We start from the raw sequence: 26,330 nt of genomic DNA on the forward strand, positions 1-26,330 counted from the left end.
TCCCTCAGCGCCCCTTGACACGGAAACGCATCTTTGCGTTTAAATAGCGTTAGTCCCATTGTTAAGACGAGGGGGATGGAGGTCGTGCCTTAGGAAAGTAAAATAACTTGTCTCACAGCTTTCTGTTTCCCGCACGTGGCGCATGTTGCCCGCCAGGTTTTAGGGGCGTAAAGCTGGTATTTCCACGCTTTTTGTTTCTTTTCCTGTCTATTTTTTTTTGTTTGAAGCTTTTTTTTCCTGCGGCTCAGAACTAAAGTAACCCGGCGGTGTGTTTTTCAAAGACTGCAGCTGTGCTCTCTTTCACCAGATTGCAGTTACAGGAGATAGACCCCGGGAGATCCTGCCTTCCACCATGGCTCAGTTTGGAGGACAGAAGAATCCCCCCTGGGCTACTCAGTTTACTGCCACGGCGGTGTCTCAGCCAGGTCAGTTTACATCTCTCACTGTTTGAACCCTGACATCCAGGAGATTTGGAAATTCCAGGGTTGACTGTGCACTTACCAGCGGCACCATGCTAACTAACGTATTTAAAGCCTGCTTAAATGGGTAAAGTTGGGGGTTTTTCCCCACCACAGAGGCTTTAAAGATCATTACTTAATACTGGCTGTTGGTTTTGTTTGTTGTTAGGTTTTTTTAAGGGGTGATAAGTGAAATCTCGGGTGAATTTGTATGGATTTGGACAGTAAACAACATATCAAATTACTCATATCCCAAGATGTGTAAATTAAATTACCTTTTATCAAATTACATCTCTGTAGGTTAAATAATAACAGCACTAATAAGGCACTACAGATTTTTTAAGTGCTGTCTCACTTTCATTTCCAGGGCAGCCTAAATCAACGTTTACAAATTATTTTGCATTTGTTAATATTTTGGACCTACTTCACATAGTGGAAAGTTCTCTGAAACTTGTTACTTGGGTGAGGAGGTTGAAGGTTTTTTAACACTAAATCAGAACTTAAGGATCCCTGTAACCAAATGCATTGCCCTAACAATGGGAGAGAGTTTCCTTGGATTTAGCTAAAAGCCTGTATTTAAGAACTCAACTGGCTTCATTTTCATTTTCCATGTTGCCTTGTGGCACAAAAGGTTTTGAGGCAAGAATGTGAAGCTTGCTGCATGATGAATTTTGGTGCTTCCATTTCCAGTTCTGGAGTGCCTTTTGCTCTTCTTGAGTGCAAATTGTTTCTTAATGAAGTATCGTAGTTACGTTGTGTGATGTGCAAAGGCTTCAGTGACTCTGGGGTGGGAGGCAGTGCCTCGTTGAGGAGCAGCCTTGCTAAAGGGTTGTACGGTTTGTGCAGTTGCTCTGATTTGATATGAAGTTCAGTGTCACACCTCCTTTGTCCCTGGGTTTCTGTCTGGGAGCCTGGCAAAGGTTGGGAATGCTCAGCATTCCTTGGAGGTACATGTTTGGGCTAGGAAGAATACATCTTTCTCCTGGCTCTGTTTTCTTTGCCAAAGTGAATCCTCTCTCTCTAGTTTTTCCATTGGTCACTGATCCAATGACACTGTATCCTCAGGGAATGACCACCCCCATGTGTTTCACCCTGCTCTGTCCCAGTGTGCCTCTTGCTGTTCCTCCAGGGCCCTTCTGCCCTGTTCCCTACCTAAACTGTTGCTGTACCTAACCAGCTGCCCACAGGCAGTTTTTCACTGTTTCTCTGAATAGCTCACACTTTACTTATCCAAATGGCACCATCTCCTGTAAGAAATTCCTTAGCAGCTGGAAAGGGTTGGCATTGGGAACATGGGAGAGACAGACTTTGCTTTTGGTTCTCCTGTGTGGCTGTGTGAGACACTGGAGCAATCAGAGCTGGGCTGTTCTCGATGTGCTGGCTGGTGTGACAGCTGATGTATCCAAAACAGGGGTGGGAGATGGAGGGCCAGCTCCAGGTCCTGTCTCAGAGGGAAAGCTGCACAAAGCCTGCCAAGGAGAGCAGCTGGCAGTCATCCTACAGCTCGCTGAGGGAGGACCAGGAGAGGGCCCTGGAGGAGAGGGGGATGGAGTGTACATTAACTTCTTATCCATTGTCTTGTGCCTGTGGCTCTGCCCTTGGCCAGCCTACTCCAGAACCTCCTTAGATTAAATGAAGTGCAAAATGTGACTGGGGTAGAACTGGTCAACCTTGGTTGCTGTGAGATTTTTCACCTGCTCAGTGAGGACTTATCTCCAGGGATTTTTAGCTGTTCATCTGATCCTGCAGCACCTGACTCAAACATGAGAGCCAATAAAGACCTAACATTTGGTTGCACTTTTGGCTTCTTCCTGTGCTAGTCCCACATTCCTTCACGTTCCCAGTGTCCTCTTCAGGCTGTAGTGTCTTATCTCCACTATCCCTTGAAGGCCTTTAGCTCCCCACGTCCTTTGCTGCAAGTCCTTTCCTGTACCTGTGTCTGCATCCTTTCTTCCCTGTCTGCACTGCTGAATCCAGTCCCTGGGATTCTACAGCCCAGCTCCTGTTTTAGTACATACTTGTTCCCCTGCCTTTTTTATTGCTAGTTGTGATTGTGATTTATAATCCAGAGTACTGCTGCTCACTCGTGTCTGCACCCAAGAAATTGTGCATATTGGCTTACCCTTGTCAATCCCAGTGTTCGTAAACTCATTTAAAAAACCATAGTTACCAAATGTTTATATATTTTCAGAGGTTTGGCCAGAGGTGTTACTTGTATTTATACATGCCAGCTGTTTTTATCCAAGTGTCAGGTTCCTTCTCCAAAGCATCGAGGTGCTTGGGTATGAGGGAAAGAGAGCTTTATTTTTATAATGCAAGCAACGTGATGCAGAGCCTCTTCCTAAGCTGGCAAATGTGGTGAGTGATGGTGTTATAAACCCAGTTTGATCATTGCAAACAGGTAATTTAAGGGTTGGGGGGTTGTGTTTTTTTAGTTTGGGGGGTTTTGGGGGCATTTTTTTGTATTGCTGATGCAGATGCTGTCTTGGCCATCCCTAGTGAAGAAGTAACTAAATGAGTTAAAGCTCTTAATTATTAAGGTGTGACACTCTGAGGTAGCTGTAGGGTGACATGCTGTGTAATGAAGGGTTCTGAGATCCACTTAGGAGAGCTCACTCATTACTGTCTGTGCCCGTGGTATTAGAAGGGAGATGGGCAATTCCAGGAGCCAGCAGAGAGCGATGTGCAAAGAGAAACTCCTGCATGGAACACAGCCAGTTTCTCTACTCCTCCTCTCATGGGTTGGTGCATCACATGGCTAAAACCAGAATAAAGCCCCCGCCAGGCTGGTTAAGCATTGTTAAAGCATAAATTAAATCATAGCTTAAGTCGTGCCTACTACAGAAAATTACTTTAACTTGCATAATGCTGTGCAAACTCCTGAAACACCTGCAAAGGAGAACCCCCTCCTCTTCTCTCAGGCATTTGTTTTTGGCACGTCTTTGGTTTGTGTGGCAGTGCTTGCCATGTGCTGTTCTCAGGGTTGTGATGAAGAGCTTGTTTTTACAGACCTGCAGAGCAGGGGAGCCCCAGCTGTGCTGTGTTGTGGCTGATCAGGGGTGTTGCCTTTGCTGTATCACAACTTTATTGTGCTGGGGTGAAGAAGGGTGCAGCTGGTGGAAGCTGAAGCGCCTGTTGCTCAGTATCCTGTTACTGCTGGTGGCAAAGTGTGAGAACAGGACAAGCCTGTGGTGGATCTCAAGCCCCTAAGGAAGAGTGGCTGATACACAGTTTACTGACTTGCTGTAAACACATGTCCCATGACAAATACTCTGAGCCCAGTTTCTAGTGTGTGCCTGATGAAAAGAGTATTTTGGGAGTAGGTTGTGTGGTGTTTGTACTGTGAGTGTGTTAAGCTGGAAGAAACTTGAACAGTCAAGGACCCACTCTCACGATTTCTGACAACTGCGAGAAGTGTGCAGAGCCCTGCAGCTCTAGTAAATCTATGTCACTTACCGAGGAGACAGATGTAGCTACATACTTCGAAGATGTTTCCCTAATTTTAAAAGATCTCTGGATTTTAGAAGGAGAAAGAGGGACTACTAAATACTATCTTTGTGCTTGTTACAACAGAAATGTCTTACCTAAAAAGATGCTTGAGCTGCAGCCTGGGATTCCTGTTCCTGTCCAAGCCCTTTCTCTGGCTGTGCCATGCAGCATTGAGAAGTTGTTTGGACTGTGTTTGAAGGAAAACATCTCCATCACCACTTAACTGGATCATTACGAATCCTGAGAATCCATTGTTTGTCACTGCACGTGCTTGTTGCCAGTAATAGTAATATGGCAGTCAGATGTCAGTTCCATACTCGGTCTGGGATTCATTCTCTGTCTCTTGTTTTTCTGTGTAATTTTTCCCTTTTTCTTTTTTCTCTTCTTTCCTTTCTTTTTTTTTTTTTTTAAACAAGTAATGCAAACTCAGTTGCCTAATTAATTGGAGCCTGTTTGACTGAGATGAGTACGCAGACAAAAGGTAGTCCCGTTAAACTGGAATACTTCAGGGCAAAGCAGTAGGAACATGATACAGCTCTGAAAAACTTGTTACTACAGGTGTTGCCCTTTGAGGGGATCTTGGCAGTCTTTCATCTTTGCCCTTTCTTAGTAAGTTGATGTGCAGTGTTGTAGATGACAGATACCTAGTTAATATTAAATGCTCAAAAAGTGGCAGTAGAGATGGCAAAAAAGTTTTTTCTTATTTTTCTTTAGTTGACAAAATGGGCTAAGGGTCTTAGAGAGAGCTGAGAATTGCATGAGGTAATTATGGGTTATTCTGAAAAGAAAATTACTGTAGTGAAACTGAAGAGCTGAATAACCCTAAGATCTGGGTTTGGGAGTAAGCATTTTTGTGGGTACCCCTGGTACAAAAAGTAGGAGAAAACATGTGAAACTTGTTTTTGATAATGCTTCCCAACTCCATCCTCCTGCACTGGAACATTAGAACAGAACATTAGACTGAGAGACAGTGGCTGGCACAGCCACACAGATACAGAGGTGACAGCGTGGAGTGAGGTTCTGCACTAATGGGATTTCTGCTCAGCATGTGGCAATAGGAGGAGAAAGATGAACACATTGGTTATTTGCCTCAAGTGAGCCAGCAAAGTAATGCAGCCAAGAGAAGGGAGAGTTGTCCCAGGATGCAGCAGCATTCTGAATTATGTTTAAAGTCTGTTTAAAATGTGTTCCAGATGAGAGTGTGGTTCTGGATGGTCAAAAGTGCTCATTCAAATTGAAGCTGATGATTGAAGCAGGAGGCAAGAAGATCAAGAAAATGTAGAGTCTGTCATGAAAGAAGCTTCAGATTTTGTTTGCTGACTTCTAAAGAAATGCAAATGTTGGGATTTTCCAGGGGAAAAAAATCATGAAATGCTGTACATTGCAGAATGCTTGATTTCACTTTTAAAATAGTATTACTTCCTGGAATAGTTACATGACAAAATTTGATACTGATCATAATGATTATTTTCACTTGCTTATGTTTCTTCCATGTTTCATTCCAAAACTGTAAGGTGATCAGTGCCATCCACTTGTTTTCTGAAGACTGTGCTCTGATGGAAGGAGCAGTGGGGTGGGAAGGATTGCATTTTTCAGCAGCTGTTGAGTTGTGTACAGCATTTTTGTGTGTGTTATGGTGATGGATCACCAGCTACAACCAAAGCCTTACTGCATCCCTGGGTCAGGACTTAGAGCTTCACTTCGCATCAGTGAGAACAGTGTGGAGTGCCAGCTCTGCAGGAGTACTGTAAACCTGCTCTTCATTTAATTGTGTCTCTTTAATGGCTTTGAAAGAGAAAGAAACCCTGTTCCTCTTGAATGTTCCTCAGTTTGAGGATGGTTGGCTGACCTGTTTTTGCTAGCAGTGTGTTTCCCTGCCAAGTTTCTCTGTGGATTTATTTAAACATGTGGACTAAACTGATAGCTTGATGAAGTGATATTTGATCATGCAGCTGCCAATAACTTTGTTTAAAAGTCCTACAAAAAAGGGAGCAGGTTTTCAGGTATGTTTGCAGTTTTCCACTCAGATTTGCATTTTGCAGAGCTCTTTGTCCCCTGAAAGTTCTTAAGCATACCTGGTTCAGAAGAATACCCCGTGGATAGCTGCTCCTCGTGATTTCCTCATGTTCTGTGGTGAATTAAAGCTGGTATGACAGTAAAATAAACTAATCCTTCCTTCCAGGCAATTTTGAGTCTGGGCAGCACAAGCCCTTCCTAGTAAGAGCTGGAGAGAGCTTGACTTGGTCCCTGATTAAACTCCCTGTTGTTCCAAGGCTGTTCCTTCCCCACCAGCCCCCACTTGTCCGACACCCAGCTCCCGGGGCCAGAGCCAGCACTGAGTGAAGTGAAGCCTTGTGTGGTTTCAGAGCACACCTTCCATAAGCCTCTGTTTCACAGCTGCTGTTACAGTAAAGATTTCTCTTACCTTCAGATAGAAATAAGTGAATTAAGTTACAGAACAGAGCAGCATCTTCCTTTGGCTCATCCAGAAGCTGAATATGTTCAGGGAAGAGTACGGGGAGGGGCTTGTGGGGGTGGGTGCAGGGGGGATGACAACTACTAGAGCTGTACAGTCATGAGCAGCTCCAGAGAAGGAAATTGAAGTCTCTGTGCCTCTGCTGTGGTTTATTGTTAGTAAGTAAATTTAAAAGAGAAATTAGTGAGATGTGATCCTTTATCTTGAATTTTGATTTGTCTGCTTCTCGAGCTTGACTCAGGAGTACAGCACCATGTCCTCTCCTGTGGCTGTTGGGAACCTGGGCCGTGTGAGGCTGCTCCAAGTGCTCAGTGTGTGTGTTCCTTTGCAGCTGCCCTGGGAGTGCAGCAGCCCTCGCTGCTGGGAGCCTCTCCAACCATCTACACCCAGCAGACGGCGCTGGCAGCGGCAGGTCTGACCACACAGACCCCCACCAACTACCAGCTCACCCAAACAGCTGCTCTCCAGCAACAGGCTGCGGCTGCAGCAGCTGCCCTGCAGCAGGTAAGCACAGATCAGCAGCAGACACTCTGGGGTTGTGTAAACCAGAGGCTTTGGAAAGCTAAAGTACCCGGGAGAAAAGAAGAATGGGAAATGGGGAACATCACAGTGCAAACCAGTTTAAACAACAGTGGGATTGGGGGTTTAGAGCTACCAGTAGTTGTATTAGTCTGTGAAGGGGGGAGTTTTGGCTATGCAGGTGCTGGCTTTCAGCTTTGGAAAGCCTTTTGGGAGAAGGAGTTTTGCTGCATCTAAACTGAGAATCTCAAGTATCTTCCATCACTATATATATCCTCAATAGCATTCTGTGTGATTTCAGACTTTGCCCTAGATACTGTCTAAGTGTCAGGCTTAACAGAAATTGCAGACTTTAGCTAGAAAGAGGACATCAGAGTCCCCTCTAAAGGCTCAGAGTATTTGAGTTATGAAAATTATACATGTTGGCAGTTATTAGTTATGTTTTGTATTAGAGTTGTTAATTGTTAATGGTTTCTAAAACTTGCTAAGCAGATAACTTGTGTTTGGTATTATTGAGGTGATAATACTCCTGTTTATGAGATATTTTGCTTTTATCTGTTTCAGCAATATTCACAACCTCAGCAGACTCTCTATAGTGTACAGCAACAGGTTTGTCTGATTCTTACTGTGTACATCACAAATAACTTTAAAAATAATGTTGGTTGTGTGTCTTGTAGGATTGGTCTCTGAAAGCATCCTCATATGGGAAGTTGTTAAAGAAACTGAAGTAATATTTTTTGTAGTAAAAGAGAACTTGAAGTTCATAAACTTGAAAAGTCCTATCCAGAATGGAAACCTGCCTACCTACCATCATGCAAAAAGGAATTTAAAAAAATATGTTCTGTTCTATGTGTACATAGTTACCTGCTTAACTTTACTCTAAACAGGGCCGTGTATTTTAACTGCTGGAAAGATGCTGTCCAGAAAAAGTTCCTTTTTACGTTTTGGGTTTTTTTTATGGTCTTCAAACTTAACAGGATTTTGCAAAAGAATAAAAGGACATGGAAATAATAGGCCTAAGCGTCTTCAGCTGCCAAAACGTTTTTTGGTATTGCTATTAACTTCCAAAAAATCTAACATTTCTGCTCGCTGAATAAACCTGGATTATACAGTTTTAAAATTAACCCCACGGGCACAGTTTATGCATATGCAAACTGCTGAAATGACCAGACCTCAAAGGACTATTAACTGACTCAGGTTAAGCAAAAACTCTTACTTGTACAGAGGAGGTAAAATTGTACAATTTCCTTAAACATATAAAATTAATTTATAACTTTATTTATTTTAAGTTGCAGCAACCTCAGCAGACCCTTTTAACTCAGGTTAGTTTGGTTTTATTGTTTGGTCTTCATCCCCAAACACAGATAATGCAAGAGTGCAAATTTGTGACATCTTGGGTACTTTAAACTGTAAAATGAACTAATATGAATGGACATTTTGTTGGTACAGGTTTATTTGATCCAGATGTTAAAATATGCATAGCCTTGGTTTCAAAAATTAATAGCAACCACTTTTCCTTAATCTTGAAGGGAATATGTTTGTTGATTATATTTTAAATTTTTTTTTTGTTTGAACTTCAAGTGCCCAGTTGTTCTGCACTTAGGTAACCTACAGGGAAAATCTTTCTCTTCTTTGTGAAGGAATTTAACTTTTTTGTGTTAACAGTATGTATATAGAGAGGTTTAAAAAGAATTTTGCTGAGCTTGATGGGTTTAAAACATGCAGCCATTTAAACAGACTATAAGTTGCTCTGGTTCTGTTTGACTTGAACTTTTAAACAGGCTATAAAAAAAAATGTCAAAATGGTTGACTTGATTTCATTATCTTACTGTGTTCTGCTTTTGTAAGAAGGCAGGCACTGGAACTCGTGAGTCAGGGAAGGGCTGAGTATAACACTATAGTTGGGATGGAAATGCAGAATGAACTCTAAGTGTGTATTCCTGGCAAAGTCAGCAGTTCATCTCCTCTTCAGGCCCACCGTATGGGTTGCCTGTAAACAATGATGCAGTCTTCATGTCTTTTTTCTGGACAGTGTGCATATTTTGGGGAGAGAAGGATAAACAAAGCCAGTCTTCATTCAAAGTAGGAAAAATGTTATCTTGAAAAAAAAACCAAACAAACCAACGACCCAACAAAAAAACCCCAAAACCTTCCACCTTCTGAAAATCTCCGTTCAGAATAATTCTGTAGAGTCCTTCTGAACTCCTGTGTCCGTGGCTGGAGGGCCTGTTCCTGGTGGGTGCAGGATTTACGGGTTGCTGTGTTTGTTGCAGCCGGCGGTCGCGCTCCCGACCAGCCTGAGCCTGTCGACGCCGCAGCCCGCGGCCCAGATCACTGTGTCCTACCCCGCTCCCCGCTCCAGCCAGCAGCAGACACAGCCACAGAAGCAGCGTGTCTTCACTGGGGTGGTCACTAAACTGCACGATACTTTTGGCTTTGTGGATGAAGATGTCTTTTTCCAGCTTAGGTAAGCCGTACATACTTGCCTGCAGCACTCGGACACCCTTGCTAAGTCAAAGGTTTAGAAGATTGCACTCTAATTCTGGGACTCCACTGGTGTGCCAGGAGTGGGTGTGTTGTTTTCTTTTCAACGATGAAAGTCAGGTGGGCAGAGAGGTTCAGAGGTGCTGAATCTGGGTTACTTCACGTCAGTTTTTGAATTTTTTAATACAAACACCAGAGCTGGGAGACTCCTCCTTCTAGGAGGAAACTGCAGAATTTGTGGACAATTAAAAGCATAAACCTTGCTACCTGCCCGTCTTAACTCAGTGCTGTTTGGGGAACTTTTGCTTTTGGGCCAAAGACAAGGAATTATTAACTTCTGCTGAATTTGGGGGTAGATGCTCTTCCAATAAGATTTTTTTTAATAAACTTTGTCTGCTTTCTCCCAGCTTTAAATATAACCTGCAAATGTAAAACTAGCTAAATAAGGCTCTCACAATATGTTTTCTGTAATGTTTGCAGTGCTGTTAAGGGAAAGACACCTCAGGTGGGTGACAGAGTTTTGGTAGAAGCTACTTACAATCCTAACATGCCATTCAAATGGAATGCACAAAGGGTACAGACACTTCCAAATCAGGTACGTGGGGTTACCCAGGGTCACCTGCAGTGACTGACTCTGGTTTAAGCTCGCTCATGACTCGTCTCTGTTGTGCTGCCAGAACCAGACCCAAGCCCAGCCACTGCTGAAGACGCCCCCGGCCGTCCTTCAGCCCATTGCACAGCAGACATTTGGGGTCCAGGCTCAGCCACAGCCACAGTCCCTGCTGCAGGCACAGATATCAGCAGCTTCCATCACACCTCTGCTGCAGACACAGCCTCAGCCACTGCTGCAGCAGCCACAGCAGAAAGGTGCTCTTCCAATGCACACATTTTGTGGGGGGGACTCTGGTGCTTCGTGTGTGGTGGTTGGTTGTTAGTCAGAAGGCTGAAATAGTATGGAGGGGATACTGTAAAATTATCAGATTGAATATGTCTTCTGCAGCTGTGTGCAAGGCACATCAGGAATCACCTGGTTAGTGAAATCCCCATGGACTCCTGCTCATGTTAAGATTTCATAATCTGAAAGCAAAGTCAGTGTAATTTTTATTCGTTCACAATTGAAAGTATTAATAGCAGTGTAGTCCTTCAGCATTTTCTGCAGTGTTCAGCAAAATCAGGTTTCACACAGTTGTATTGCTAAAACTACTATTTCTTTGTTTATTTATGTCAGTTAGCCAGGTTGGCATTTGAGAGAAGAAACTGCCTAACATGGCAAACCTCAAACAAAAGTGACTGTGGGATCTCTTGAACTTTGAGTAGCTGAGGAATCAGGAATAGAATTGATTATAAGATAATATTAAGCCCTGTCTTACCCACAGTAAAAGCAAGGGTAGAAGATCCTAAGCTATCACCTAAGCAGAATTATTTTGGATAAATGCTTTCTATAGTCTAATTAGTCCTGTTCGTTCATTAGTGTTTAGTAGCGCTTGCTCCTTTTAAATAAGTTGGTTAAATGTCTTAAGACAGCAAAAGTATGTGCTGAGGGATTGATATAGCAGTATAATATATGGGTTTAGGAATAACTTTCCAGGATGCCAGTTGTTTTTACCAATGAATAGCCTCAAAAATAAATAAGATTCAGGTTTTTTATTAGTTCATTGAGTAAGTAGTCTTAATTTACTTTTCCAAGAAAAGACTTAGCTGTTTACTATGATAGCTTCTGTGTGCTTAGGTTATATTAGCTTCCATTTTAAGAAGATGCTTTTAAACCAGTGTCACTTACTAAAGTTTGCAGCAGAGAAGAAAAGCTTGAGTCTCTTGAGCTCCCTCGGGTGGGTATTAATAATTAGACTTATTTCAATCTAGAGTTAGTTTAGAAAATGTACACAAGTGCAACAGGTATAAAGCAGCCACATTTGAAAAGTGTAGATAGTTCTGTGCTGATCCTGTACATTCTTGTTTCAGGTGGTTTGTTACAGCCCCCAGTTCGTCTGGTTTCACAGCCTCAACCAGCTCGAAGACTTGACCCCCCATCCCGATTTTCTGGGAGGAATGACCGAGGTGGAGACCCAATGCCAAACCGGAAAGACGACAGGAGGTGTGTAGACTAGACTGTGATCAAAGCATTCCATAACGACCTGTCCTCACCAGAGCTGAGTGGCTTCAGGGTGAGCCAGTGAGACACACAAGGGGCTTTATGTCAGATACTAGGGAAGAGTTCTTGCCTGTCTGAAATGAAGGGATTCTGTAATCAATGTCTCTTGTAGAGAGACTGTACTGAAACTTCTCTCCTTTTTGTGAGCCACCTCTGACAGGTCTGGCTCCCCTTGTGCTAGAAACCATTCTGTGTTACCAGCATGCGGAACTCCTTGTCTCTTGTGTGCATTTTTTCAGTCGTGAGAGAGAGCGAGAGCGCCGCAGGTCCCGGGAGAGATCCCCCCAGAGGAAGCGCTCCAGGGAGAGGTCGCCCCGGCGGGAGAGGGAGAGGTCCCCTCGGAGACCCCGGCGCGTCGTCCCTCGCTACACGGTCCAGTTCTCCAAGTTCTCCTTGGACTGGTATGTTCCCAGTGCCAGATGTTTACCCACATCTCCTTTAATCGTGGGCACAGATCACTGGGAGCTGTGTCAGCACACGTGGGTAGTGGGAGGTAAATGATGGATTTGACTTTAAAGAAAGATCAGATATGTGACGGCTGAGAACCTTGTTGGATAAACTTGTTTGAGGTTCTGTGTTATTTTTGAATGCTCTTGCGAAACAGCTTTATAACCCTGTTTAATAAATATTCCTTAACACACGGTCACCTTAATTGGAAGAGTGTTGAGTAATTACTTGTTTTTAAATTTAATCCATGACACTCTTAACTTCAATATAGTGCTCTTCAGATTTTTCCTGTACAGTATCAAATATACAGCGGTTGTATCTGCAATTATTACACCCCTAATTATGTGCTTTGTTAATAGTTGCTTTATTGCTGTGTCTTCCAACCCATGCTGTTCGTTCCAGCCGGAGCTGTGACATGATGGAGCTGAGGAGGCGCTACCAGAACTTGTACATCCCAAGTGATTTCTTTGATGCTCAGTTCACATGGGTGGATGCTTTTCCTATGTCTAGACCATTTCAGCTGGGAAACTACTGTAATTTCTACGTAATGCACAGAGAAGTGGATCCTATAGATAAGAACACGGCTGTCCTTGATCCACCCGACGCTGATCACCTGTACAGTGCCAAGGTTTGTACGGGGCTCTGCTGCTGTGGCTGTTCACCAGAAATGCTTTTGATCAACAGGGTGCAAAAGGGAGTACAACTGTACTGAAAATATCCTGCAGCTCTTTAAACAAACACAGCGTTTTAAACTTTTCGGTAAAAACCTGGTATGTAGAGCTTGAAGAATCCAGACTGAAATTCAGTTTGTTTGTCCTAAATCTTGGGTTTACTGAGGGCTCTTCCATTCTCTGCACCCAGTAGCAGTGATCTGATTATAGGAAAGAAAGCCAACTCCTGGAAGATCTCTGAATGATTTCTTAGACAATGCATTCTGAATAGTTAATAGAGCTCTTTTTTTTCCCCTTAAGTGTACTTTCTGGTCAGTTTGTGTTACTGTCTTTAGTGGTACTTCCTTTCTTACCCTCCTTCCCTCCTTTCCTTCTCCCTTCCTCTCAGTATTTATTGCTTTCTTTAAAGTAGATTGAGATTATCTGAATGTCAAAATACATCAAGGGCTGTAACCATGTATAAAAGACTCCAGTATCAAAACTTTTTCCTAAAACCTGTTCCATTCAGATACCTTTCATGAAAATAGGTCTGAGATGTCTAGGTCAGTCTGTTTAAGAAGTATTACATGTTATAGATAGGTTTAGATACAACTGCCTTTAACCTCTGTATTTCTGAAAGACTTAACCTAGTTCCTTTCTGTGTAGAAAAACTTCAAAGCCATGTCCCAAGTACCAGACATACTGTTTTTTCAATCTAATTGTGCAGAGCAAGAGTTGTCTTCCGGAAGATTAAGCTCCAAAATATAGTCAGGAACTGAGAAAGAGCGTCCTAGTCCATCATATAACCTGCTTAGGGTACAAAGCAGCCTTGTTAGATTTTGCTGGGTGTGTTCACAAGTTGTGGTCATTGTTTACCAAGGCTGATGTGACTTCACAGGTGATGCTGATGGCCAGTCCCAGCATGGAGGATCTCTATCACAAGTCCTGTGCTCTGGCTGAAGATCCTCAAGAACTTCGGGATGGATTTCAGCATCCTGCTAGACTTGTAAAGGTAAATATGCTTCAATGCCAGACACTTTTGGCAGTAAAGGTTGGTTATGGAGCTTTACAATGTTTGACAATAAAAGAGGAGCTTGTAGGCAGCTGACTGTTTCTCTGAAGAGGCCTAGTTTATATGTCAGTTCTTTTTCCAGTTTAGAGGAGCTTCCTATTTACTGCTTTGTTCAACTTAATTAAACTCAAACAATTAACTTCTTTGGCTGTTTTTTACAAGCACTTAGTTGTTCTTGAAGGGCTCAGCTATGAAGAGAATACACATGAAGCAACAGTTAAGCAACCCTTGTGTTAAGTGAAACTTAACTATTGTTGAACTGAACAACCTGTAAGTGCTGTGGTGTTTCAGGAACACAGACTTGTTTTCCACTTAAATTCTATCTTCTAGAAAGTGGGAATACTTCAGTTTACAGATACAATGCTCTTGTGGTCTCAGCTTTTGTAGTTTTTCTTTATCACTTTTAAGGAGGCACATCCATAAATGTGTATCCGAATTAAACCACCATTTAAATTAGTATCTGTCTTTTGTGTTAGAAGGCTTTTAGTTGCAAAGGATCAAGCCTGTACCAATAAATGAACCTGATGGAAAATCTTGAAAGCAAGAATGAGTGATGATGTTTTAAACCTATTCCATTGCTGAAAAAAATCTGTGGAAAAAAATAACTGAACTCTTTCTTGACTGATTTTCATTTTCAGATTTCAAAATAATGTGATGGTTTACTCACGGATTTCAGTGTGTGTGTGCTATGAAATATTCTTTGCACTTTGAGAAAATGACTTTTTACCCCTGGCAGGGGAACATTCAGAAGACTCTTTTTGTCTAGTTTTTAGTGGGTATGAAAGGCAAAGATGAAGCTATGGCTATTGGAGGACACTGGTCCCCATCACTGGATGGACCTGACCCAGAAAAGGACCCCTCGGTGCTGATAAAGACGGCTATTCGTTGTTGCAAGGCTCTGACAGGGATTGACTTAAGTGTGTGCACGCAATGGTAAGTACTGCACTGCAAAGCCAAGGGCATGTAGGAATACTTGTCTGTTACAAGGAGTTAAAAAAAAGAAAAAAAGAAAAAAAAAGCTGGGAAAACCTTTTTTTCTTTGTCAGCTGCTCTTGGTAGTTCAGGTAAACTACTCAAAGGATGTTTCTGTTTGGTAATAAGCTTGATTGGTGCCAACTGTGCTGATTACTGCATTAAGAACTAATTAAAAACTCTGGATTTATTTTGACATGTTATATTGTAATTTTTTTAATGAATGTGCGTTGAAAATATTTTTCATTTTGTACATAGCTGGAGAGGATCGTCAAGAGAACTTCATTTCATTGTTCTTTTGTTATAAATAAATAGCCGCTTGTTACACAGCCATATTTTCTCTTGATGAGTTTCTGTCCTGTGTTAACACTCATTTTAGTTGTACTAATACCAGGAAATTCTATTGTGTGCTAAATTTAAAGTGCCTCAACAACTTCTATTTGCACATAAAACCTACATGTGCTAAACACCAAGTTGTACAAAAAGCATTTTGTTGGTTTTCCTCCTTTTCAGTTGCGATCCCTTTTTACAAGTGTGCCAAAAGAGAAAATATGGCTTCCATAATTTTTTTCTTTAGATAAACTTCCAAGGTCTTGCAGCAAAGTTTCTTTACTTGATGTGCTACAAGTGATCTAGGCTCTTTAAAATGTATTGTAGAATTTTTTTTCCAACATGCTTCTTCCCTTGCAACAGGTACCGTTTTGCAGAGATTCGCTACCATCGCCCTGAGGAGACCCACAAGGGGCGTACGGTTCCAGCTCATGTGGAGACAGTGGTTTTATTTTTCCCGGATGTTTGGCATTGCCTTCCCACCCGCTCAGAGTGGGAAACCCTCTCCCGAGGATACAAGCAGCAGCTGGTCGAGAAGCTTCAGGGTGAACGCAAGGAGGCTGATGGAGAACAGGCACTGAACGCTAATCCCTTTTTCTATTTCTGCTTCTCACAGGCACAGGAACACAGGCACAAAATGCACACCACATGCTACACCACACACATACACAGGAGGAACATAACTGGTAACAATGACTGGTAAACCAGCTTTCAGCAGTGTAGTGAATGTTGGTTTTTATTTTTATTTCAGCTAGTTCACTAACTTTAAATGTGTGTGCTGATGTCACAAGCGGAATTAAATTGTGCTTACGATGCGCAGAACATTTTTGATTGTAGACGTAGTTGCTGGAATCTGGGACCAGTTTTTGAGTGAGATGCAGTTTATGAATAGCTGTCTTTAAACATTTTGCCATTTTCTAAAATTTCTAAATTCTCTCTTGTGGCCAGTTCTAATTGTGATATTTCAAACTGAACAAGCACTAGTCTGAAACATCTGAATTTCAGGCCATGTGGCTGATCAACATCTTGGAATAAGGGAAGGTCTGACTGAACCAAGAGTAATTTGGGGGATTTAAAAAGCTGGGGGAAGATCACCCACTGTGTGGTTACTGGAGACCAGCAGTGTCTGTGTAACCCCAATATTCTTTGTGGTGTTGCTTATCACCCTTTTGTGTTCCACAGATCTGGCTTGTATTGGCTGAGTGGCACTGTGATCATTTATAAAGTGGTAGAATGTGTGTGTGAACTTGTCGAAATAATAACTTTAGGAGAAGACTGTCTGAAACAGTTGTGACCTTGCACAGATCAGCAACAGAATTTAAAAAATAACTGAGATGCTTTCAAGCTTTCTGAATGATAATTTCTATATTTTATTTGTCAGGATGAAGAGGAAAAGGATGATGGGGAAGCTAAGGAGATCTCTACGCCTACACACTGGTCTAAACTGGATCCAAAAACAATGAAGGTAACAAACACTTCTTAAAATTTGATTCCATGGTGCATTTTCACTTCTAAGACATGACCTGAAATACAGCTGTACCTGTAACCAAGAAAAAAAACTTCAGTAGTGTTTTATCTTTGCTGATTTTATAGGTACTAGGTGTGTATGCAAGAATGACTCCTGATTTTAATTAGTGAATACAGCTAATTGAATATATTCTGAACCTTGTACAATTAAAGGATATCATGTACGATACCTTAACTGGAAAAAGGAAGTTCTGCAGGAATCAGCCAGATTACCACTTGCATTACAAAATGTGGGGTCTAATATACTTTGATGTTCATTTAAAAAAGCAATAATTGTACAAAAATGTATGTCAGGAGACATAATAAAAAGTTTCCTCAAAAGGAATAATAAACTATTTTACTGTAGTAAAATCCTTTCCCTGCCTCTGAGAAAGATTCCTCAGAAAGGAGTTCTTGGAGGAAAACATCCCTTTAAATGTAATATGTTTCTCGTGTCAGTGAATATTAGTGTTTTTCGGGACATATTTAAAAAACACAGTTGACTTTTCAGTGCTGTTAATTTTGACTTTCTCTGCTAATCACATGTTTTGTAATGTCACTGCTTGATATTTCCCAGGTAAATGACCTTCGCAAGGAGTTAGAGAGTCGAACCCTGAGCTCTAAAGGACTGAAATCTCAGCTCATCGCTCGACTGACAAAGCAGCTCAAAGTAGAGGAACAAAAAGAAGAGCAAAAGGAGCTGGAGAAGTCTGAGAAAGAAGAGGAAGAGGAGGAGGATAGGAAATCTGAAGATGACAAAGAGGTTAGGATTTGGACATACTTGGTTTAGGTCTTCCTAAGTACACATAAAATATTAAAATATATATAAGTAAAAAAAGTACAGGAATTTGTATGGGTTGAATGTACTTAGTTGTGCTGGGATTTTGTAGTTCTTGGAAAACTGCACTGGGAACTCTTACTGTAACCTGAGCTGCTGAATTGGAAAAAAGTCTTGGCCAGTTTGAATTTCTTTATATCAGGCCAGTCAGCTGAAATGTGTAACTGCACTTAGGGTGTCTAAATTAATGTTAGACCTTAAATGTAAGGAAAAATAAATCCCAGGCTCCTGATAAAAACCACGCTCAAGAACAAGATTTTAACTTCTTAAACCTACATGAAAAGCAGCTGCTTAGTTGTACTGGCTTCTGTGCCTCAAACAGTCCAGCTTCTTCATGTGGCTGATGGTTTGCTTGGGTTTGTTTCCCTTTATTAGGAAGCTTTCAGTTTTGTTTTTGGATAAGCTTGCTGTGTGCTGAAGTTTCTCAGTTTGGCACTTGGTAGTTGCAGTACAACTTAGTCTGTTTTGCTGTTCCACAAGGATAAACAAGATCTGTGCAGTAAGGCCAAAGCTCAGCCACAGAGAAGGGGCAGAAGTGTCTGCAGAGTGTTGTGCAGTAGTTGCTTTTAAACTGCTTTTCTGTGTGTTACCTGCTGAGCAATATGGGCTGATGGGAAAGGTTCTATCTCTGAAAACCTTGCTGAGGGAGCAAGGGCCACATGCTTGCTAATTCTGTCAACTGCTGCTGCCTTCTCCCACAGCTTGGATGTGTTTCATCCAGCTGGGGGTTTCTTGCCACAGCTTTCTTTAACACTGGAGGGAAGCTTCGATTGTGCTGGCTTTTTAAAAAGCACGAGCTCTGCTGTGACTGTTTGCTGTGTTCGGGAGACTTCAGTGTTTCTCTCTTGCCATCAGTAAGCTGGTAGCATTTTACCTTCTGTAACCTCCTGTTTCATTTGCATCAGTGGTATCTGTAGAGATTGCATTTCCTATAATCGAGAGTTGAGTAAATTGTCATCTGGTGCCTGTTCGAGCTGTGTTGAGTGTCTTTGGGGGGATGGTGTTTGAAGCCTTTCTCTTCCCATGCAAGGAATCCTTGCTGTGCAGTACAGCTCAGTAATGTCCAGGCTGAACCTTCAGCTTTGGAATATGTTGTGTGATGTGGTTTTGCCCCCTGCCAGGAAGAGGAGAGGAAGCGCCAGGAAGAGCTGGAACGTCAGCGGCGGGAGAGGCGCTACATCCTGCCCGACGAGCCGGCCATCATCGTGCACCCCAACTGGGCAGCCAAGAGCGGCAAGTTCGACTGCAGCATCATGTCCCTCAGTGTCCTCCTGGACTACAGATTGGAGGATAATAAAGAACACTCCTTTGAGGTAACTCAGCTCCTTACAGTCAGCCCTTCTTGTTTCTTTGCGGTGTTTTAAATTGTAAAAGTTTCTGAGGGCGTGGCAGAATAAAACTAAAGTGAGTTTAGTTTCTTTGTGCAAAACCCAGTCTTTGGTACATGGCTTACAATAGCAGTGTAGTCACTGCCTGATATCCAAAAGGAAGGCAAAGTTTTTCGGACATGGAATGGAGTTTGTAAGAAATGTGACATTACATAAAATTCTGACACGGTGAAAGTTGCTGAGATGGCACCTCGTAGCTGTTTTATCAAAAATACAGACATTTTTAACACGTGTTTTAAAACTTCTTGACAGTTCTCTTTTCATTCTTTTTTTTTTATGTGCAGGTGTCATTGTTTGCAGAACTCTTCAATGAAATGCTTCAGAGAGATTTTGGTGTCAGAATTTACAAAGCACTGATTTCTCTCCCAGAGAGAGAGGACAAAAAAGACAAAAAAAGCAAAAAAGATGAGAGAAAAGAAAAAAAAGAAGAAAAAGATGATGAAACAGATGAGCCAAAGCCTAAGAGAAGAAAATCTGGAGATGATAAAGATAAAAAAGAAGACAGAGATGAAAAGAAGGTCTGCAGTTGGCTCATATCTATCCTGTCTGGATCAATCCTAAACCGTTTCTATTTGAATTTTACATTATTGCTTTCGAAAACTCAGCTCTTGTAGTGTTAGTTAATTGAATTGACATCTTGTTCTATTTGAATATTCTTCAATCACATTCAGTAATATGAAAGTTTTAGAGGTGTATTGGAGCATTTTGACATTCAGCTGTATCCCACAGATTTATATCTGTGTTCTTAAGTGACTAATGAAATGCAAGTTTTGGATGACTGGCAGTGAGGTTTTTTATTTGGCTGGTTTTTGATGCTGACCAGATAAATTTTTTGGAACTTTTATTACAGAGGGAAGATAAAAGGAAAGATGATTCTAAAGATGAAGAAGAAACTGAAGATGACAATAATCAAGAAGAATATGATCCGATGGAGGCAGAGGATGCTGAAGACGAAGATGAAGGTATCTTGAACTATGAATTTTGTGACTCTCAGAAACTTTGTTTTTATTGCCATTCATTATGTTCTTTGAAGCTGGAGAACGCACTGGAAGTAGACAATTGAAAATTGCATTATTAGACTAATTCTGTTTTAGTAACTCGGACAAGTTCCACGTCAGATGTAAGTACCTTTGTGCAAGGCATTGTGTGAACACAGTTGATGTGAAGTAGCTGTGGTGCTCTGAGTGAGGCATGCATATAGAAGTGGTTTTATTTTTTTCAGAATGCAGACCACTCGCAACTCCCATTGAAGTCAGTAGGAGATGTGAGTATTCAGCACCTCTGAAAAACCAAGCCACTTTTACGTGCCTAACTTCCTACTCCTCAGTTCTGGAATGTCATCCTGGCTTTGCTAGGACAGAGTGTAGTGTGGGGTGCTGTTTGGGTGGAGTTGTGTTTGCCTGAAGAAATAGGGGAAGGGTCTGGAGAGCTCTCCTGTCTCCAGGGAGCTGCAATAGCCCATGTAAGACATCGTGTGTGCTTTTTGGTTTGTACTTTGGGGTAGTTGCTCTTCTGTGGAGAGTCTTTGCTAGAGATGTGGGTTTGAACTGTGCAGGTACTGCAGTCCCAGCATTTGCAGTTGTATTTTTGGCAGAGTACTGCACCAGCTTTAAAAACTTGGTGCTGATCTGTGGTTTCCAAAATAACTCCGATTTGCTTATAATCTGTCTGGGAGAGTGCCCTGGGCTTTTGTGTTCTGTACAAGTGCTGCTGCTTCCCATAATCTGTCCTTATGCCATTCCCAGTCAGAGTTGCTGAGAAACTCCAACAAGCCATGAAGGGGCAGGAGAAAGCAGTTGGTTCTCAGTGAAGGGTCAGTAAAATTAGCCAAGTGTTGTGATACGCAGGTTTTTCCAAAGTTTTCCTCACAAAAAAGGTGAGCTTAAAGCTGAACTTGGCATGTGATTCTCTGACCCAAGACTTGCACATAAGGTACAGAGCTGCATGTCATAATCCATCCCAGCAGTTGTCATATCCCTCTCTCTCTCTCCCAGTTTAGTTTTACTGTACTGTCCACCTTGAAACAAAAACCCTGCCATTTCTCATTCACATCTAAGAAGGGATGTGATCTGTAACTTCTGGAGAATCTAACTCATGGGACAGTAACGTCTCACTCTGACATGAGTACAAACACATGCTTTTGATGAGATAGTTTTGGGGGGGGTTGTCATATAAAATATTTGAGGGTAAATAATACCGAGTTTGGAATAACCATGGCTGAGGGCAGGCTCTGCCAAGCCTCATTAGGGAGAATTGAAGTAATTTTCTGCACACCACTTAAGGAGATGGCAATGTTGGCAGAACTCACTTTGGCCTCGTTGGCATTTGTTTCAGCTCTTCTATCCTGTGTGTGAAAGAAACACAGGGGGAAAAATTATAAATGGCTTATGTTACAATGAGACTAGAGAAAAAAGAGGATTTAACAGGGCTCACTTCAATGCCTTTTTTATTCAATTATTTTTCAGGGAAATACATTTCAGATGTTTGGGGGGGTTTTGTGGACTTTTTTAGTGGCCACATGTGTTTTGAGGTGATGGTTACATAACCATTTGCTGTGGGTATGTTGAATTTTCCTTCTGTTTTCCAGACCGGGATGAAGAGGAACTGAACAAACGGGAGGACAGAAGAGAGGGCAATAGACACTGTAAAGAGAGGGCATCTAAAGATAAAGTAATGAACACCTTTCTTAACAACTTTCTAGGCCTTGTTAGATGTGTCCTAGTTACAGCTTAGCTTGATTTTTACCGTAAGACCTGTTTTTCACTTTGGAAACAGCTGTTCAGTAAATGATTAAGGGGAAAAGGGACATTTCCTATGGTATAATTTTATTACAGATTAACATGAACAAAAGGAAAGTCTCTCCCAGATATTCCTATCCATTGTGTTATATTTCTTTTAAATATTTGAAAGATTACCAGTCTTAAATAGTTCGGTTATATGTGATCTGAGTAGGTAAATGCTTGTAGTATTAATTACTGGACAGAAAGCAATGATAAAATGAACAGAGAAATAACTTGTTAACTGAGAAGTTTATGTATTTTTAAGTAGATGATGAGGAAATGATATTTTAACTGCCTAATGATCCCATAATGGATTTTATGTAGGAGAAAGACAAGACCCAGATGGTGACAGTTAACAGGGATCTCCTGATGGCTTTTGTTTACTTTGACCAAAGTCACTGTGGATACCTGCTGGAGAAGGACATGGAGGAGATCCTGTACACCCTTGGACTGCACCTGTCCCGCGCTCAGGTCTCGTGTGGCAGGGGAACACTGAGAATGTTACAGCACTGTTGTTAGGGGGACAGATGCAGTTCTGGAGGCTTTGCTTACATACCTGATCTCTGCTGTTTATGTAGCCACCCCATATTTACACTGAAATACTAGTTTAATCTTTGTAAATTGTCTCAGAGTGAAAAGGGGAAGTTTGCAGCTCTCAGTATGCCCATATTGTCTATGTAGCTTTTGTCTCAAAATCCTCTTTCATCTTTGCCTTGTTTGCATTTTAAGCCCCAGTATATTAAGTTCAAAAAGCTGTGCAGTTTCTCTAAGTTTTCCAAGTTAGAACATTCTTGTTTAAGTAAATATGATGCCTGTGTATTGTGTAACACTTATTTCTTTCCATGGCTGTGTTGTAGGTCAAGAAGCTGCTTAATAAAGTAGTGCTTCGGGAATCTTGCTTTTACAGAAGACTGACAGATACTTCTAAAGATGAAGAAAACCAAGAACAGTCTGAAGAGCTACAGGAAGATATGTTAGGTGGTATATTTTTTTTTTATGCCACAACTTCCTGAGAATTATTTCTGTGTGAATAGTTAGAGTTCTGAGGTTCTTGCCTTCTTGCAGAAAATAATTGAGCCAGTTTGGAAAAGTAAATCTTGGCATTTGATAAATTACAGTATTTTTGGCTTCCAAGATATCTTGTTGCATCTCTAGGAAAAATCCTAATCTCATGGAACAGGAAGGAGGGCAGAGGTTAATGTTGAATTTTGATGAACAGCATTTCTCATTGTCAGTTTTGCAGTCAGGAGGATCAGAGCAGTAGAACAGAGCCTGAGTCTTGAAGACAAATTACTGGAGAAAAGAGGCACAGAATGGTGTCATGGAAGAGGATGCTTTTTTGGGGGAGGAGTTGGGATAAAGGGGAAGGAGGGAAATGTGAGGGATAGACCAGCAAACCTGAGTCTGTTTATTCTTCTAGCATTTATTCTTTTAAGAAGTTTCGAGATGGGCCACTAGAGCTGCAGAGATGATTTAGTGACTGTTTCTGACTCAATCCAACGCAGGGAACCGGTTGCTGCTGCCGTCCCCTGCCGTGAAGCAGGAGGCCAAGGCCGTGGAGGAGAACGTGGGGCTCATCGTGTACAACGGGGCCATGGTGGACGTGGGGAGCCTCCTGCAGAAGCTGGAGAAGAGCGAGAGGGTGCGGGCAGAGATCGAGCAGAAGCTGCAGCTGCTGGAGGAGAAAACAGGTGGGACTGTACTGGGAAGGCAGTGCTGACAGAGACACTGAGGCTTTCTGAGGGGAGAAATCGGTTGGAGTGATATCTGCCATCTAAATTGTACTTATTTGCCTGCCTGCCGGTTTTCTTTATCCCAAAGCCTTTTGACATGCACACCGTTGTTGAGTACCATTCTTGTCGTGCTGAAATGCTTTCATTTCTTTTATTCGAGACTTCCAAATGCAGGGAGAATTAAATATTATCAAATGGTAATGCAATGCAGTTCTTAATGTTCTTTAAAAATTACTATTATGCTGTTGGCACATAAATAGAATATTAAGATGCATCGGAAGTGACTTGACTTTCTTGTTTATTCCCTTCCTAAGATGAGGATGAAAAAACTATACTACAGCTGGAGAACTCTAACAAAAGTCTGTCTGGAGAGCTCAAAGAAGTAAAAAAGGACCTTGGCCAACTGCAAGAAAATTTGAAGATCTCAGATGATAAAAAATTGCAATTTGAGGGTCAGCTGAATAAGACAATCAAAAATTTAGCTACTGTTATGGATGAAATACAGAGTGTTCTTAAACAGGTTAGAGTTGTTTAATTCCATTTTTTATTACTGTATCCAAACTTCTGTTGACTAAACAATTGGAACAGAAACTTCAAAATAAAAACCAAATTTGATGTGAATTCAGGGCAGTAGTATCTTAACATATATGTGGAAGAAGCTCGATATGATATCAGTTTTTTAAAGATAAAAAATTAAATGTCGGTTTTTTTCTCAGCTTGCAACACATATTCCTGACTGAGATGTTTTTAAAAATGCATAAATATTAATGTAAATCTCAAACCATTTCACTGTTTTCCTGTTCTGATCTTGTCCATCCCCAACAGCCCAAATCTGCTGCTCTGTTTTATTGGTGAGCAGTACTCTGTCAGGGCAGAATTCAAACATTTCAATATATGAGAGTATCTCAGTAAAATGAGTTTAAAGCAAACCACCTAACACTCCAGAGCATTTCTGCCTCTCAGTTGGTTGTAACTAAACTGAGTTGGATACCAGTTCAGAGAGTCTTTAAAGCTGACAGCAAACAGTGTCTGTCTCGCGCTGCTTTACAGCTCACAGGAGAAATGTCACTTCCCCAGCTCATGTCATCCTCTCCTGGCTTTTCTTTTCAAGGATATGGTGAAGAACGAAGATAAAGATCAGAAATCCAAAGAAAATGGAGCAAACGTATGATAAACTGCTGCTTTGGAGAAGAATGGTGTTACATAATGTAATATAAATCATGATACCAGAATGTATGGGAAGTGATGCATGTTTGATTTTAGTAGTATAAATATCCTAGTTCCAAAAGATGTATAAAGTTTTATGAATGTGAGTGTCTGCTCCTGAAGATTGCTTGTAATTCTTAGCATTCAATTTGAGACACTCCTCGAGTGAAAATAATTTTACATTGCAAAAAGTTTTAGGATGAACTTTGTTATAGTTTTAACCCTAATAAAGTTCATCAACGTTAATGAACAGTAGCAAGTATTTAATTACCAAATGTTTTTCATTGAAGCCTAGTGAAATCAAAATTTTCATTATTTATAGACTTGCCATTTTTAGGGTTTTGTCTTTATTTCGGTCTAATTAGTCTTTTTGAATTCAAATATAAATCACAAAATAGCATGCTGCTTAATTTTGCAAGTAAAGATTTTTTTTTTAAAAAAAAGCTTCTTGGATTTTTTTTTTTGTTTTCACTTGTCACAACTTTTTTTTTCCCTTCCAAATATAACTTTCTTCCCCAAAGCTGCTTGTATTAAAGCCTCATAATATACAGTAGTTCAGATGAGTTAAGAAAGCAATAGAAACCTGCCAAAATACTGGTAGGATTGTGAGATTTATATGAAAATACATGGGTCTGTTTTAAATGTACGTCATTTGTGTTCATTAAATTGTTCTTTTTGGATTAATAGATATACTCCTTTTTAATTACAAATGCAGTGTATTAAGATGTATGGTTGGGTACCAGGCCAGTAGATGTCAGAATAATGCCTTACGTGGAGAAAAAGCTGCCAGTGGAGACCACCTTGGATTAAATTTGGACTTGTTTCTTAATGTGTGTAATTGCTGCAAAGGCTGGAGTCCAGCCAAAGAATGGATGGCCAGCAGCAGTGCTGCACGTTGTAATTACAGAGGAGCAGGGCAGGCTGGGGGTGGTGGGAGTGGGTGAGGGCCTTTCTTTGTGCTCACAGCTCACAAGAGACTGACACTTCAAACTTCTGGGACATCCTGTCAAAGGCAGCCCGCTCACCGAATGTCAAACAGGAGCAGTTGTGGTTTGGTGCAACTTCCAGCAAAATTAACGGGTTTGAAGGTTGGAACGGAAGTGTTTTCTTACAGAAATGGTTAATTTTAGCAGATCTTTTCTTTTTTAGCCTAGTTGTCCTAGGTTACTAAATACCTGTTAGGAGAGTCCAAGTGCCATAATATGTATGAATAACCTACATGGAAACTCATGTAGCTTTAATGAGATACACATTAAAATGCCTGAATTTATGTTCAAAAGAGTCTAAGCTGGTGCTTTTATCACTTACCTTTCTTGGCTCTTTTGGAGCTAGACAAGTGAAATATCTTTTCATTAAAGTAATGTGCATAAGCTCATTCATCTCAGCTGAGTCACTGTACAATACCTGAACTGTTCACACGTAGGAAATATTATAAAAACACTAATTGTTGTATATAAGTACACAGAAAATGCATGCTTTAAGAATTGGGAGATAACATCTGTGACTGAATGAGGATGAGGATTGAATTTATCTTCTGAAAAGCATTATCTGTTGTGTACAGATGGTGTTAACAAATTCTTTTGTAATCAAATTCTATTTTTCACCTTTACCTTTGTACAGATTGTTGACAGCATGTTTAATTTTGGATGTTGAGCACCACTTATTTAAAGGGATTTGAAAGAATTGCATTTGAAATACTTTGTTCGTGATTTTCAGCAGTACACGTCAACGTACAGGAAAAGGAGTCCAGAATTCAAGAGAACATCATTTTAGGCACACTGAAACATCTGAAATATTGTGTTGGGGTACTTCTACCTCCAGCTGCTGAAA

General features: G+C 41.2%; 1 protein-coding gene and 1 non-coding gene across 3 annotated transcripts; both read left to right on the top strand.

The window, feature by feature from the left end:
* Positions 1-292: 292 nt before the first annotated feature.
* CCAR1 (cell division cycle and apoptosis regulator 1) lies at positions 293-25,186 on the top strand. Of its 2 annotated transcripts, XM_018079916.1 has the most exons (25): positions 293-425; positions 6,755-6,927; positions 7,507-7,551; positions 8,232-8,264; positions 9,216-9,409; positions 9,907-10,021; positions 10,104-10,293; positions 11,389-11,521; positions 11,818-11,979; positions 12,428-12,653; positions 13,574-13,687; positions 14,514-14,680; positions 15,413-15,623; positions 16,431-16,514; positions 17,133-17,318; positions 18,515-18,706; positions 19,066-19,299; positions 19,632-19,743; positions 20,004-20,045; positions 21,369-21,451; positions 21,886-22,032; positions 22,419-22,539; positions 23,067-23,252; positions 23,609-23,814; positions 24,406-25,186. In XM_018079916.1, the coding sequence occupies exons 1-25, from the start codon at positions 353-355 to the stop codon at positions 24,463-24,465; spliced, it is 3,489 nt and encodes a 1,162-aa protein (XP_017935405.1). In that variant the 5' UTR covers positions 293-352; the 3' UTR covers positions 24,466-25,186. The 2 variants fall into 2 exon arrangements, with proteins under 2 accessions (XP_017935405.1, XP_017935406.1); XM_018079917.1 differs by lacking the exon at positions 20,004-20,045.
* On the top strand, positions 14,296-14,360 carry LOC112841244. The gene has a single exon (XR_003212855.1). It is a non-coding gene; the product is annotated as a small nucleolar RNA SNORD98 (small nucleolar RNA).
* Positions 25,187-26,330: the final 1,144 nt, after the last annotated feature.

Source organism: Manacus vitellinus, unplaced genomic scaffold (assembly GCF_001715985.3).
Source record: "Manacus vitellinus isolate BGI_N305 unplaced genomic scaffold, ASM171598v3 scaffold_48_pilon, whole genome shotgun sequence".
Lineage (NCBI taxonomy): Eukaryota > Metazoa > Chordata > Aves > Passeriformes > Pipridae > Manacus > Manacus vitellinus.

Coding starts and splice junctions, on each gene's coding strand:
- CCAR1 (XM_018079916.1), top strand. CDS start 353: ATGGCTCAGTTTGGAGGACAGAAGAATCCCCCCTGGGCTACTCAGTTT. Junction 7,552..8,231: donor TCTATAGTGTACAGCAACAG/GTTTGTCTGATT, acceptor ATTTATTTTAAG/TTGCAGCAACCTCAGCAGAC. Junction 13,688..14,513: donor ATCCTGCTAGACTTGTAAAG/GTAAATATGCTT, acceptor CTTTTTGTCTAG/TTTTTAGTGGGTATGAAAGG.